The following is a 15,682-nucleotide window of genomic DNA, read 5'->3' on the forward strand; positions in this document are numbered from 1 at the left end:
CCTTCCTGCTATCCTCCTTTGGTGCTAATAGCTTGTATGGAGAACTGATAGAATGTTGAGTGGATTTGCATGATTGATGTTCCTTTCTAGCTTCTGAGACAATGGCTTCGATCCAGGAAGATAACGGACCAGGCTTTGTGCTTGGAACAGCCACATGATCCTCAGTATTATTGTGATAGGTGTGATCTGGATCATCATATACCTGAGAAGCAGCTAACTCTCCACCTGGAACATCAAGGAAATGTGAAGACAAGAGAACAGGTTTATCTATAGGTTTATCCATTGTGTGAAAGCTGTATTGATCTAAAACATTTACAGAACTAACATAACCTGGGAGGATGGCCTCACTCTCATCATCAATATCCTTGTTTCTCTCTTTAGTTGCCAACAGGTCAGATTGAGGAGTGTTGTTACCACAGTCCACCATTAAGGGAAAATAATTTGCTAAGAAACTTAGCCATAATGAAACAACATTATCAACATGATTTGCAGTCACTTACTTAAGGATATACTTCTTCATTATTTATGAAGCTAACAAGATCAAGAATGCTCCAAGTCTTCTTATTACATTGCAGCTAGTCTTGACGGGAGCATAATGAGCAAGCAAAGATGACATAATACTTTTCACGAGGAGACCATCAGAGATGTCCACTCCAAGTGATTCTAACTCCATTTCCATGCCAAATATGCTCAAAATGTGTCTCACGACACCACCTTGCCTATCATAACGTGAGGACATTTTCATAATCAGGACTTTGGAATATATCTGAAAGGAACTCTTATAGTTTTCTTCAACTGACTTTAGCAGTTCCTTAGCATCCAACTCCCTTCCATCTTTCTTATAGAGAATTCCTCCCCTTATGCCTAATAGGATAGATTCCTTAATGATCCTTTTGGCAATTCTGTTGGATTTCTCGCACTTATCAATATCAACAGTGTAATTCTCAAACTTATGAGCATATTCCAAACTGTCGGATATAGTGGGAGCAACAAGCTTATCCTCACGTAATGCATAATCAAGGTCAAGAATCATGAGGACCTCTTGCACATCTTTCTTCTAGGCATGAAAATTACTTCCATTGAGAGGAATGATGGCTCTTAGTGGGACTGCAATATCCTCAGCTGAAAATTATCCGTTAGCTTCCGTCGATGGGATCGCTCGTTTTTCCTTTTGTTGCATATTAAACATTTGCAATATTCCATTTTTACCCTCCGGCCAAAACTACAGGTGCGCTCCTTGGCCGTTGGCCCAGGAGCCGATGCCACCCACTCGCTCGCGGAAGGAGGAACAAGTCCACGCGAAAGGAGCAGCGACCGGCGGCGCGTCTTGCCTGCAGCCTTCCCGGCGGCGCGACCTCTGCGCGACTCCCAGTCGGCAGCGGCGGCCTCCTCCACCCCCTTCACAGTATGTGTCTCATCTTTCCTCCTCTTCCTCTCTTATTTTCACGGTTCTAGACCCTAGTCTTTTCTTCACTCTTATAGTGCTCACGAATCGATCTAGAATTGAAGTGTACGGGTCATTCAGAGATTCAGAAGCGTAATAACTTTGTTTCTCTGTGTTGAATCTCTGTAACTTCTTGCAATTTTGTACCTAGTTCGCTGGTTTGAGAGAGGAAGGGGGAGGTGGGCGAACATATGGCTTTGAGAAAGGATTAAATGAGTAGATTAGGCCCTGATATTATTGATTGGTCCTTACATTTGTTCTCTCTTCCTGAGAGATGGACTGGAGCCATACAATCTTTGTCTCAGTAAGGGTAGAATGGTCACATATAGCATGGATATGACAGAAGTGGTAAGTTTCTAGCAAATGTGATATTTTAATGGTATATATCTAAAGTTGAATCTTTTGATGATATTTTAATGATAGCAAATTTGTATATATATAAAGATGAGTTCTTTTTATGGTGTGGATCCAATTTTACCTTTTTTATGTGGGCGTGAGTTTGGGTTGTATGTTCGAGAATTAAATTTCGATTTATTATTACAAATTCTTATGTGGTTTTATATTCTTATAAAAATTCCTTTGTTCATAACAGATTAACAGCAATTGATGTTAGGACAAAACAAATAAGTTAGCTTTAGTAACTTTTTGTTTGCTGATTTGAGGGAATATCATATTATGATTCATGAAGTTAAACTACAGTATGTCATGAAATCCATATATTGATCAGTAACGAGTCTTTTTTTAAAAATTTTGATTAATAAATAGTCAAATTGTATACATGTTTGGTATAAAAGCTTTATAAAAATATTTGTATTTAAAATGTCTTCAAAATATGTGTATTTACAATGCCTTTTTAAGTAACATTGGTAATATTGTTAAAGAAATTAAAATACAGAATAAGTACCACATCGATAACTCTGAACTCGTTACGCTCTCAACCAAATTTTGTACCTCTTTTGTAAAGCGTCCTGAGACGAGCTTTTTGTATCTCCAAGCAAAGAATCAGTGAGAAACTCCGTGACCATCATACCTCCCGAACGCCCAGGCACAAATGCGGTCGCTCCTGCTCTCCCTAGCACCGCCGAGGCCGCCCCTCCTGACGCTGAGATGGTCGTTGGTTTCGTCTCTTGTCGCTCCGGCACCGAAGCCCCACTTCTCCGCTCCTAGCCGCGGCGCCGCCATCATTGGTACCGGTACCTTATCTTATGCTGCCAGCCGAGGCTCTTTGCCGCGCCACCTCTCCGTGGCAGCGGCAGCGGCGTCCGGCCCTTCTGATCCCACTCCTGTCTATGCGCAGGACGAGGCTGAGCGCACCAAGCTCGCTCAGGTGCCATTCACTCGCTCACTTCGTTGATCTGTTAGGCTCCAGTAGGATTTGTGCTGTCTGGTTAAGGACAGTTGGTACTTAGTCTAATGTCCCCTCAGTTGTTGTTTCTGATTCCTGTAATAAATCAATCAATTAGGTGCTCATGTTTGAGATCCATGCGCCTAAGTAACCCACAAGGAAAATATAGGCAATGCCGTGGTAGTTTCTTGTTCTGCTTCTGCATTGAAGGATCCCAGTAGCAACCAAATGCATTATGCAGGCTGCTGTTAAGGAATGAAGTAGTACTCAGGCCTGGCATGTCAAAGAGTGTCAGAGGACATATTTTCTCACATTTTTAACTTCCTGTTAAAAACACTTCTGCCCAGCATTCGATCAGAATTGTAGAAGGTTCAACTTTGACGTTACATTGCCTTGTAGACCATTATAAGTTTCCATAGTGTGGCATTGTTTAGTTGTTCCATATTTAGCTTCACCAAAATCTCAAGTAAAATGTGATATCGTTTGTTCATGATTCCTGAAGTTGTGAGTCACTATAATCCGTCCCAAATCCATATGTTAGCTATTAGGCACCATCTTTTGTTATCATGCTGTTATGCAACTTGGTCAAATCTTTACACTTTTAATAGAGTTGTGTCCTAAACAAACTTTAACTTTATGGCTTTTCTAGATTGTCAAGCTATTTTTCTCCATCATATGGTTACGTGATCTACCGACACTCATGTTCACTGACATGTTAATTACTCTGTATATTATGACTCTCAAGTTTAGCTAATCGGTATTTACCTTTTCTTTCTGCAGGTTAGCAAAAAACTAAAGAAAACAGCACGGTATTTTAAGAATCTGGGTACCCTGGGATTTTGGTCTCAACTGGTGTGCACAACTATTTCGGCTGGAATTCTGTCATTCTCTGCAGTTGCTACAGGGGATGCAACAGCTCCCTTTACATTCATAGCAACTTCAGTTGGTATCATTGCGGCCTTTATCTCAGTATTCCGGTCATTTGGTTATATCCGCCTTTCGGAAAGGCTTAGAAGAGCAGCAAATGAACCTGCTAAGGTACTCCCATTTCCTAAAATAAACAGCCGCCATATCTTTTTTTTTCATGTTAAATAAAGCATTGCTCCTATGTCTTATAAACCACTTGCGTTAGCCTATGATAGTGGCACACCATCTTGTACATGTCTACACCCACCTCATGTCCGCATCTGGAGCATAAACCATTCACACACATTATTTGTAGCTATTGGACTTACTTTTCACTAAATCTGCTGGAAGTTAAATTGACTGGACAGATTCTGATTGAAGCTAAATAAGAATTGGGAGCCAAATGGGGCCCAATAATATCTGGTGTGTTCTTTTTAGTTGCTTTTTTCTTTGCATTCTTGGTAAACTGTTTTAGACATACTTATGAGCCAAAACTAAACTGGCTTTTTCGTTTATTCCAGGCTCCTCCTCGTGCTGACGTGGTTAAGAATCTGAGAAATAGTATCATGTTTAATGTTGTTGGAATGGGTGCTGCAGTTCTTGGCCTGCAGGCAACTGTAGGTGCTTTGGTAGCCAAAGCCCTCGCTACCTCATCAGTGCCCTACTACCAGGGAATACCCCCTGGCCAAAGTCCTGTTCTCGCTTTAGATATTTTTCTTGTTCAGGTATGCCACTGTTCATTTTCAATTTGATAGTTTGCTTCACTTCAGTGTGAATAGCTATGTGGCTATTTCATGCTTCAAAATTTCCAATGATCTGCTTTATTTATAATGAGAGAGTTTGTTCCATGAATTTCGAAATGACATGCACTATATTCACAAACATTGGAACATGCAAGGTCCAGCCGTCCAAGGAACTGAAAATCATGAATCGAATCAATAGTACGATTATTTCCAATAGTAACTCTTGTCCTTATCCCGAAGGAAGTGTAGTATCAATGTATCATCCCAAACCTCACCGGAAGAAAAGAACCACTACATGTTCTAAGATTTATGTTTGGTCATATTGATCTTACCACGGATGGTTATTTGATTTGACATTGTGGATAGCCTGATTTTTTTAATTACTGGTAATCTTCAACATTGATACTGGTGCACTGATCATTTAATGCAATTTTTTCTATCATCATGTGCAGGCTTCAGCCAACACAATTCTCTCGCATTTCCTTGGGCTATCGAGCTCACTGGAGCTGCTGCGGTCTGTAACACAAGCTGCCCCGGTTCCGAAACCAGCATGAGCTATGCGTGCAGTTCTCAAGACCTGAAGAGTTTATACTTCGTATGCTCCAGCTTTTTGTTGTTTGTATATTAAGTTCGAGTGCATCCTTTTTTGTATTTGTTGGTCTCCGTTCTTTTTTGAATTATGAGCCAAATCGATCTAGTTGCATTAGCTTTTCATATTTGAATGGCAAGACTCCAAACATATGAGAATGGCTCTTTTTCTCAGAAGTCAGGACTGAATACCCCATTGATGTGAGTTACAAACTCAGATAGAAGCTCCGGTGTAAATTATTCTTTTACTGAAGTACTACTTTGCTTAAGCTCAACATCCGAATGTATCTTTGGGGAAAAAAAAGAAGACGGAAATGTAAAGCATACTAGATGTGCAAGGCAATGTAAAATATGAAATTTCCATTTCCTCTTTGCAACTGTAATTTTGTAAATGACTGTTTGTTACAATCAACTCTGGGTAATGTTGAAAAAACACAGGTACTACAGCAAGCAACTCTCACAGCTCTACCACTGGATATGAACCCTATATATTTCCTAAGAGATTTACATGACGAACAAAATCAAACCTTCAACCATGCAAAAACTGACCGCCCTGTCCAAGCCAGTCTTCTAGAGATACAAACTCCAGTCAGCGCCTCAGCCTCTTCAAGTCTTCATGTACAGTGTAACATTACCGCCTTGACTCAGTAATAACACTGCAGCTCTATCTAGTCTAATAAAATAACCTGTCAAACTCTTGCGGTTCTCATAATCCGAAGTGGCTTGATTAGTGCTTCAAGATTGTCAGCCTTCATCTTGACATCCCGTGAATCAATTCCATCAGCTGTATGTCATCTGATGATCTGAAGCATCCACATCTCCAGTGACTTCAATATCGGCACCAAGGTCAATGAAGTCAGCTAAGTCATCGCCAGAGACTTGCTCCCGTTTCTGCCTCTCTTCTTCCTCTGAAGAAACTACCCTTGCCCCTCTTCCATGGCCAATACTTGTGTCAAAATACCTGCCTCAACTGTTGTTTTGGAGTGTGTCTGCTCTGCTTCTCTTGGATTTGTTTTTCTTCTTGGGATGATGAAGATTGCATCTTGATTCTTGCGGGCACTCTCCTGTTGCCTCAAAGACGGGGCATACATAGCTGTGCTTTTTATGACACTTCTTGTAACAGAGATTGTTTCAAGTCCATGAAAAGATTAGTGGTCGTGATTCAGAACATGTAAAAGTAAAGTCTAAGGACCCAAAGTTTAAAAGGTGAACAGACTCTGTTTTAAAGCAGAGTCATGCTTGTACTTCAGTGGTAGACAACATGCTTTTCCAGCTTAGGTCCCCAAAAAAAGGGTTACTCTATTCACAATCTTTCTGATCTATTTAGCTACGAAGAATCGACACTAAACTGAACTAGATGATCCAAACTGAAGGAACTAAAACGGCGTGGATTGACATTTTTTTCTCCCAAAAACATGTCATGCCAGAAAAATATACATAAAAAACATTAGTTACTTTTTTTTCTTGAGATATTGTCAACACTAACAACTAAGTGGAAGCAATGGCTTTATGATACATCCATCCGGAAAAACCATGCACCTACCTACTCTCCAATTAGGGTAAAGATCTGGAAATAGAAATTTAAAAGAAGACAAGAAATTTCCAGTAATATTATAGATACCTCATCACCATCAGCACAGTATCCCTTCAAAAAATCTTCACAAACAGGTGCTTTCGAGTTCACTTTCACATGCCTATAGGGACAGGCTGTGTTGGTACAAAGCCCTGCAAGCGATGCCAAATATACATGTAAGCAAGCAAATGTTTGCAATAAAGATAGTGAACATCGGTGCAGTGACACTGAAGTGAATCACCTCGTAGAAAGTAAGAACAATCTGGCATTCTTTCGGGAAGAACCTGCAGGACAGATACTCATGATGGAAAAAGAGAATCAAAGGCATGATCAGCAGCAGAATCAAGAAGAAATATATCTTACCTTGTGAGTCAGTTTGCAACTAGTATTAGAACACAAGCCTTTAAGAAATTTAGTACAAATAGCCACCTTAGCTCGGTCATGAATGTAGGGACACTTGCCACCAGATTTTTTACACTCGCCGAAGCGAGTGAAGAATTGACAATATTGCTGCTTCTTTGCCAAGCGTGTTCTAACAGTGTGCAAACTCCATCGAACTTTCTCACTTGCAAGCATGCGGTTGATTGTTGATGTTGTAGGCCATGCCTCCTGGGGCATATGGTCACCGTTGCAAAGATTAGAGCCCTTCCGCATGCAACTAATTCGCATGGCAGCTAGCATGGTACTAGTAGGCTAGTATAGCGTCGAGCGAGCTAGCCTATATTATGCTGCCCTCGGTGTCTTTCCTGGTTTCAATATTCATAGGTCGATGGAGCCCAAAACGGCTTTGTACCGTGATGGGAAAGCAAAAGGTGCTTCGTCCATGCAATCATCAACCATACAACCAACGGAATTAACCCTCGTGGATGTTGTCCTCTGTATGTGCTTGCTCTTTCCGGGCAATGCTTCACCATATGTTTGTGGACTTGTCGTGTTGTATATGGTCATGATACTGGTTGTGTGACAGCGGCTTGAAACGTAATCCACATTCAATTTCTTTGCCAGTTGAACTGCTTGCGCTTACGCACCTGTTGTGCCAAAAATTCAGCTTGTAGGGATACAATGAACCCAGGAGATATATTTTGCAAACGTTGCTTATGCTGTATTTGTTTCAAGTAAGACAATAAGGACCCTACCCTCTGGCTGTTCAGCAATTCAGATCATCCATTGTAGGAAGATTCATGTTGTTTGTCCTGTCACCTTGAATGTGGTATTAAGGATGAACGATCTGGCATTTGTAGCGAACATGCCCCGTTAGGCCATAATTTGTGATCCATAGTTTGTGATTTTGGTGATTGAGTAACAACATAGTCATTAGGACTAATGGTTTGTTAAGCATGTACCTTGTAGGTTTTCTAGGTCTTAAGAATGCAAACCAAATCATAGCAAGGTCCAAATGATAGTATTCTTGACATCCAAATTATGGTATTCGAGTATCCAAGTCATGGTATTCGAGTATCCAAGCTATGGTATTTAAGTGACCAAGCCATGGTATTTAGGATTATTCTATGGTATTGAAGCATCCGTTCCCAGCTGTGAACATGGTGAAAGCTATACCAGTTGGCAAGAAAGATGACTCAAGACTCAGGGAGGCTCTGCTTATGTCCAAAAGGGCAAAGGAATCTGGTGCAGTAGATCCACATGTGCAAGTATCGCTGAAGAGTTTGAAAAGAAAGTAAGCTGGGCCAACGAAGTTGAAGAAGCTGAAGCTAGCCGATTTTCAAGAAAGCCTAAAGTGACTTTCAGGATGCTGGTCAACAAATACCAACGCAAACGGGAGGCTCATGAAAAATCTTCGATGTGGAAGTCGTGATATTCAACACAGAAAAATCAGTAGCGTTGGATGTTCCGATGGTCCCCCAGAAGAGAGTCGGACTAACCATCGGAGCAATTGGTACGCTGCGAAGAAGTTAAGTCAAAGTCATACCATCGGATGTTCTGATAGCAACTTTTCTAGTAGCGTCGGAGCAATTGCCAGAAGTGAAGGGAGAAACCCTAGACCATCGGATGTTCCGATGCTAGGTTAAGGAAGGTATCGGACGAAGCATATTTTATCCAGAGAAGTTTTGGCTAGAAACCCTTCAGCACCGGATGATCCGACGGCACCATCGGAGAAAGCATCGGAGCAATGACGTCAGGGGGATCCAACAGCTATATTACGTGAATAGTGGTACCGGATGATCCGATGGGGCATCGAATAAAGCGTCGGATGAATTTTGACGTGTCAGTGAGAAAATTGGGCACGGGGAGGCCAACGGCTAGTTGCACCGGATATTCCGATGCAAGCCAAAAATACACCATCGGAACATCCGATGGTACACTTTTCACTAGCCGTTGGATCAACAGCTCTTTGAGCCTTTGGGGCTATTTATACCCCCACCACTCGCCTATTTGGAGTTGCTGGAGTGTCTAGGGATGCATTGAAGACCAGGACTCATCAAGAACACATCCATGCCACCAAAAGTACTTAAGTGATTCATCAAAAGCTTAGCACAAGCTTAGAAGAGTGATTAGTGCTAGGATATGCCTAGAGAGGAGTAAGTGCAAGGTGTGCCTACCTTGTGATCAGGTTTTAGAGTGAACTACACTGTACAAGAGGTGTGACGGCGGCTTGGGGCCTTTTGTGGCTCGTCGGCAAGTCTTCGACCCTCCGGCTTGATGTGGAGCGGCGTCGACAACCGTGTGCGGGGGACGTGGAGACCCCCTTCCTTCGTGGAGGAGCTCCTTAGTGGAGACGTCATCAAGGTGAGAAGTAACTTGACGTGAGCCTTAGTGGCTGAGCCTTTGTGGCAAGTCAAGGGGCGCCTTGGAATAGACTTGGTGACCGGGAAGTAATACTCTTGCGTGAGTAATTCAACAACGTGGTAGTGGTGGCTTACTACCTACTGATATCACGGGATAAATCCTTATGTTAAGAGTTTGCTTCTCCTCATTTTCTCCTTATGTTTCCGCATTTCGTATTTACAACTTGTGTGCCTTTACTTTTCTAGAGTAGTATCTTGATAGGATTAGCTATAGGTTGCAAAACTTGTTTTGGGATGAGAGTTTCATACTAGATCAACCGTAGATTGCACATCTAGATAGCATGATACAATTTATGTTTTGATGCAACTAGTGGAAACCATAGGTTTAAGGTTTTAAGTTTGCCTAATTCACCCCCTCCTTCTCTTAGGCTACGAGCACCGATTCCTTTTAGCATTTAACAGAGTGGACAGTCCAAGAAATTTGATGGTGATTATTACTGCACTCTCTGTATAATCCCCGAGTGAGTTGTTGAACCGTGTGCGTGCACCTGAAAAGCCCGTATTGTAAATTTAATGAAAAGATACACAGCTCTCCTACATATTCAAAAATCAGCACAAGCATCCCCAAATCAGTGCAAGCATAAGAGACACTCCAATCCCAACAATGGAATTAACCAATCAGAAACATGAGCGATAACTACAATCATGGTCTGGGAACATCAAAGCAGGGGACCAGGGGATTACAGAAACAGAGCATGAGGAGGACACGGAGGAGGGAGAACTGAAGGAGGCTTGGCATGTTCTGTCTGCAGCCTTCGGTCGTCAGTTCTTTTCTTGTCGATGCTCTCCAACGCAATGCAAGTAGAAGTGCTCTCTACGAATAAAAAGAACTTCTCTGCCGCCATTAACGCAAATGCAAGTAGAAGTGCCTCTCTGATTTTTTTTTTTTTGAAATTGACTCTCTCTGAATTGAAGAGGATGATCCAAGTGATCCGGGCGACCGCGCCCTCCTCACTGTTCTGGGGGGAACAGTAGAAACATGGAATTTCGTACGGGTAGGAAAACAGTCTGAGTGGACATTTTTAGCTGGCAGAGTGAGATTACCAATTAACCACACGCGTGACTCTGGTCCTGTTCGCTTCAGCTTATAAGCCGACTGAAAAGCTGAAACGACTGATTTGTTGTGAGAGGAAAACACTGTTTGGTGGCTGATAAGCCAGCTGAATAAGCTGAAGGGAACAGGCCGTCTGATACTCCCAATGCTTTTTCGTGCGCGTGCGATCTCTGATACTCCCATGAGTCCCATCAGCAGCAATTCTTTTGAGTTTTGACCACGGATAGATGCTATTTGGTCGACGCATCCTTTTGAGTTTTGACTTTTGAGCAAAACAAGGGATCTTCTAGCAAGATGCAATGGAAGTGTTGCGTCGTACTGCAGCGCGGAGGTACCCACATGGCAGTGAATGTTGGAGAAGACTTTTTGTGCTTCCGGCGTTCGGTCCCCGCAAGAAAGAATTCAAAGTCGTCGCATACTCGCATGATGGCTGGCATCCACCGCAAGAAAAAGAAGCTGAGCTGGTTGGATCTTGGAGCCCCGAGCGAATAGTGCGCTCTTCAGGAGCAAGGTGAGATCTGTCATCTGCACGCCCTAGCTTATTCTTCAGTTGCCGTAGACTGTTTGAACTAGTAATTGCTTTGTTTTGGCATATTGTATCAGTATAGAGTGACATTTTAGATCTACATTCCTGTTCTGTAACTATTTGCAGTTTTGCCTACTTCGTAGCTGCGATTCAACTCCCTTGCTTTCTCCAGATGTTCTCAAAGCAGTCTTTGTTCAGATTGTGATGCGTGGTTTACTGGCGGCTTCTCCATCAAGCGGACCTGGGAGCGCTGAAGGATATTTGGTTGGCCCTCGTTCTTCAAGCTCAAGGAGAGATCTATGGTATGTGTATCCCAGCTTAACTCTGGATCAATGTTTGAATGACTAGCTTGTTGATTCCCATCTGCATTCTGCAATTAGTACAGATGGGCATCAGGACATGTATCCATACTCCACTGTCCACTAGTTCTTTTGCCGTTGCGATTTCTGCTCTTTAGACTGTTGCTCTAGTTATTTTTAGTATGATGGAGCAACGAATCCGTTGAAATTATTACCAATTTTTTTTCCAAAGCACATAAATTGTAATATGAAATTTTTTTACCGCAAAATTCTTTGTCAATGCAAAATGCATCACTTTAATGCCATGTCATATGTGTTACCTACTTTGCAGCACGCATAGGGAATGGCCGAGGTGAATCTATCAACACTAGCAGTCTCAGTTCTTCACAAGGTTGCATCCTTTGGCACTGACTGGGCCATTAATGAGTTCAGGTCAGCATGGAATGTCAATAAAGAAGTAGGGAAATTGGAAAGATCACTGAGATCTATCTGTGCTGTTCTTAGAGATGCTGAGAGTAAGCAGTCCAATTCTCATGCACTTCTCGAATGGTTGGACAATCTAAAAGATGCAGTCTATGACATTGATGATGTTCTAGATGACGTGGCCACTGAAGCTTTGAAGCAAGAAGTCCACAAAGGTTTATTCACTCGAGCAGGACATCTGCTTGCTTACCCATTTACATTGAGTCACAAAATAAAACAAGTGCGTGAAAAGCTCGATGAAATAGGAGCCAATAGAGAACAATTTGGATTAACTGAGAAGCCGTTTGATAAACAGGCATCCAGACGTACCAACAGGGAAACACATTGCTTCATCAGTGAGCCCAACATTATTGGAAGAGATGGAGCTAAAAGTGAGATAGTTGCAAAGATTCTAACAGCTGCAGACTCTGCAGGTCCTTTGTCTGTCCTTCCTATTGTTGGTTTAGGAGGCATAGGCAAAACTGCATTGGCCAAACTGATTTACAACGATGTGCAGATTACTAACAAGTTTGAAATGAAATTATGGGCATGTGTCTCTGATGTATTTGATCTTAACAAGATCTTGGATGACATAATACAATCATCTACTGGTGAAAGCCACAAACAATTAAACCTGGACGTGCTACAGAGAATATTATGTGAGCTTTTGCGGGAAAAGAGATATTTCCTTGTACTAGATGATATGTGGAATGATAAGGCTAGTGACTGGGAAGAGTTGCGAAGCATACTGTCTAGCAGTGGGAGGGGAAGTGTGATTATAGTCACCACACGGCGTTCAGATGTTGCATCAGTGGTGAAGACGATGGAACCATATGATGTGGCAAAGCTACCACTGGATATGTGCATGCAAATATTTGTTCGACATGCATTCAAAGGTGAGGAACACAAGGATCCCCAATTGTTAAAAGTAGGAAATTCCATTGCTGAGAAATGCTGTGGTATTCCCTTAGCAGCAAAGACTTTGGGTTCCCTATTGTCTAGTAGTCGAGACGTTGAAGAGTGGCAGAGTATTGAGGAAGACAGATTATGGAATGTTAAGCAAGACAATGAAGATATCTTGCCAGCACTAAAATTAAGTTACGATGCACTTCCATCACATCTGCAAGCATACTTTGCTTCCTTATCCACTTTCCCAAAAGGCTACGAGCTTTTCACAGATTCTCTTATTATGTTTTGGATGGCATTGGGGTTGTTGCATAAAACTAGGGAAATTAAGGAAACAATATCTACCGGAACGAAATACTTGCATGAACTTCTTGGAAGATCTCTTTTTCAGGACCAGTATGTTGTTTATGATGGAACCATTCGAGCATGTAGGATGCATGATCTTATTCATGACCTTGCGATATTTGTATCACAGAAGGAGCATGCAATTGTTAGCTCTGAAAAAGTTGACGTCTCTGAGAGAATCAGGCACCTAGTGTGGGACTGTCAGGACTTCACAAAGGACATAAAATTTCCTAAGAAGCTGAAAAAGGCATGCAAGGCTAGGACATTTGCAAGTAGATGCAACTATGGTACTTTGAGTAAGGCCTTTCTTGAGGACCTTTTCACAACTTTCAAGCACCTACGTGTCTTGGTTTTTTCTTCAGTTGGGTTTGAAGAGCTACCGAGTTCAATTGTCAATTTGAGGCACCTAAGGTACCTGGACCTACAATGGAACAAAAAACTCAAATACCTGCCAAATAATTTATGTAAATTGGTAAATCTACAAACAGTTAATCTCGGTAGGTGCAACCAACTGTTGGAGATACCAAGAGATGTGCATGGACTTGTCAACCTTACATGGTTTGCCCTGACCTCAAAGCAGAAATATTTGCTGAAAGATGGGTTTTGCGGTTGGTCTTCCTTGACATTTCTACAGTTAAGCTACTGTCCTAGGTTAACGTCTTTAACAAATGGATTCGGCAGCCTCACTGCCCTTCTAGAGTTACGGATATCCAATTGTCCAGAGCTGGCTTCTCTTCCCTCTACCACAAGGCATCTATCTAATCTCCAGAAGTTATCGATTAACAATTGTGCAGTGTTGGATTTAATGGAACCAGGGGAGGCATTGACTGGGCTGAGGAGTATTCGTTGGCTCCAACTTGCTGGGCTTCCAAAGTTGATGGGTTTTCCAGAGAGCTTCAAAGCAGCTGCATCCTCCCTTCAATATCTTGCAATTGTAAACTGCAAAGGAATGGAGAAGTTACCGAGTTTCATCCAAGATTTTAGTTCCCTTAGGAAAATTGTGCTTCATAGCTGCCCTTCATTGAGCAGCAGATGTGCTGTGGGAACCGGTGAGGATTATCATCTCATCCGTCATGTCCCTTCCATATTATGTTGATTGAGACTCTTACAAACTAGTCTTCAGAGGTAATGCTTATCTGCTCTAGAATGTTCTCCAGTGAATTGAATTCATTGATAATTTTCTTCTCTACCAACATAAATAGCCCACAGGCCCGTGATTATTACAGTTCATGCTATATGCTTTGTCTCACTCCGCATCATCATGCACATGAGACTTTAAGTTTTTGGCAAGCTCCTTTTTTATTTTAAACATTAATCTAGTTTGATCAAGTACCCATACCAAAAATGGTGACCTACTATCTCCCATGAATACTAGGTAATAAGGCCTTTGTTGGAGACTTCATCATCGGAGGAGTCCAATGTCAATATCGGATATAGCCCAGTTAATTGCCTATTCAGTTCATTAGTCTAATTAGAGGTATACTTTGAATGACTTCTGAATCAAATATCACATTGTTTGCTTTAGAAACTCAAAAACTATATGCTAATATGAGCTTGGGTATAAGTAGAGATTTCTCCCCTTCAGATTATGCATGTCCATATCAATCTTTTTTTTTTGTTTGGTTAGATTAATGTATGGGCACAAAAGTTGACGCAGAACCCAAACCTGGGACTTACAAGCATTTGTGGTCATTCAGTAACTTAGAGAAACTTGTGATCTCAAGGCACGGCCACCTGTTATCCCGTTGCAAGCGTTTTAGGCAAAATAAGAGCGAAAAGTTTCTAATTACGTTCTCAATTTGTTTCAGAGACAGTTACAAAACTTGTTAAGGTGATCAGAAGGCCGGAGTGTGAGGACTCTTCCCACTACGATGAAGCAGGTCTCTGGGCTCCAAAAGTTGGTTATTAATAATTGCAAAGAGCTTGACCTGATTGAACCAGAGGAAGCCTTGAGCTATAGGCAAACCCGTGCCACATAGGCAAAATCAAGTGGAGATCCCGCTTAAGGTCTAAATTGGTCCAGTATGAAGGAAAGACTAAATTGAGCCATAGTTTTGGTAAGGGTGTGGAATGGACAAAGTAAATAGGTGAGGGAAGTAAAACGGATTTCTTCCTTTTTCTTTGATAAAGTTGGGCTCTGGACTTGATGTCGCCATTTGACCGGCGCGTAGGAAAGTGTAGAGAATGACTTTGACCAAGTCGTAGCTTTTTGTGTGGTTCTGATTTTTATTTTTTTCTTATAACTATATCTAATTTTTTACTTTGGAGGAGTTTTTGCATGGTTGATACGAGTATGGGTTTTCCAGATCCTTTTCTCCTGTGCTTGTTTGTAAAGGCCCTCTGTTTTTCAAGCAAACGACAAATTATATCTAGCCGGGCCGTGAAAAACAAAAAAAAATATTGGAATCCTGTCAAGGTCTACTGAGCCACTTTATGACCGTCGTATTCAGTTGACCAGGGAAAATGTTCGGTGCAAACCACCTTATCAACGAAGACATAAAAATCCATCAAAAAAGCATACTTGCAAGTGTTTAAAAGCATTGAAAAGATACACATCCATAGTGCATATAAGATGGACTATGTTGCAAAACTTTGGATGCAAAATCATTTTGTAAAAAATCATATGAAAATGACATGGTTTATACTCCTCCTTTTATTTCTCCTTTTTCTACAAGGTGTATTTCATT

General features: G+C 41.6%; 2 protein-coding genes across 8 annotated transcripts; both read left to right on the plus strand.

Moving 5' to 3' along the window:
• Window positions 1-1,215: 1,215 nt before the first annotated feature.
• LOC101783111 (protein TIC 21, chloroplastic) lies at window positions 1,216-5,400 on the plus strand. 3 transcript variants are annotated; one of them, XM_012845126.2, is made up of 5 exons: window positions 1,216-1,405; window positions 2,490-2,771; window positions 3,570-3,827; window positions 4,217-4,420; window positions 4,891-5,400. In XM_012845126.2, exons 2-5 carry the CDS (start codon window positions 2,496-2,498, stop codon window positions 4,990-4,992), a joined length of 840 nt encoding a protein of 279 aa, XP_012700580.1. In that variant the 5' UTR covers window positions 1,216-1,405; window positions 2,490-2,495; the 3' UTR covers window positions 4,993-5,400. The 3 variants fall into 3 exon arrangements, with proteins under 3 accessions (XP_012700580.1, XP_004966165.1, XP_004966166.1); XM_004966108.3 differs by having other exon boundaries at window positions 1,268-1,405; window positions 2,440-2,771; XM_004966109.3 differs by having other exon boundaries at window positions 1,298-1,405; window positions 2,445-2,771.
• Window positions 5,401-10,673: 5,273 nt separating this feature from the next.
• On the plus strand, window positions 10,674-15,300 carry LOC101783770 (putative disease resistance protein RGA3). 5 transcript variants are annotated; one of them, XR_002677185.1, is made up of 6 exons: window positions 10,674-10,968; window positions 11,110-11,285; window positions 11,614-11,634; window positions 11,715-14,120; window positions 14,371-14,472; window positions 14,804-14,821. XR_002677185.1 is itself a non-coding variant. In XM_014804992.2 (5 exons), the coding sequence occupies exons 2-5, from the start codon at window positions 11,188-11,190 to the stop codon at window positions 14,902-14,904; spliced, it is 2,550 nt and encodes an 849-aa protein (XP_014660478.1). In that variant the 5' UTR covers window positions 10,674-10,968; window positions 11,110-11,187; the 3' UTR covers window positions 14,905-15,300. The 5 variants fall into 5 exon arrangements, 4 of the variants coding, with proteins under 4 accessions (XP_014660478.1, XP_014660479.1, XP_014660480.1 ...); XM_014804992.2 differs by lacking the exon at window positions 14,371-14,472 and having other exon boundaries at window positions 11,715-14,044; window positions 14,804-15,300; XM_014804993.2 differs by lacking the exon at window positions 14,371-14,472 and having other exon boundaries at window positions 11,156-11,285; window positions 11,715-14,044; window positions 14,804-15,300.
• The last annotated feature ends 382 nt before the right edge of the window (window positions 15,301-15,682 follow it).

This window comes from Setaria italica, chromosome IV (assembly GCF_000263155.2).
Source record: "Setaria italica strain Yugu1 chromosome IV, Setaria_italica_v2.0, whole genome shotgun sequence".
Classification (NCBI taxonomy): domain Eukaryota; kingdom Viridiplantae; phylum Streptophyta; class Magnoliopsida; order Poales; family Poaceae; genus Setaria; species Setaria italica.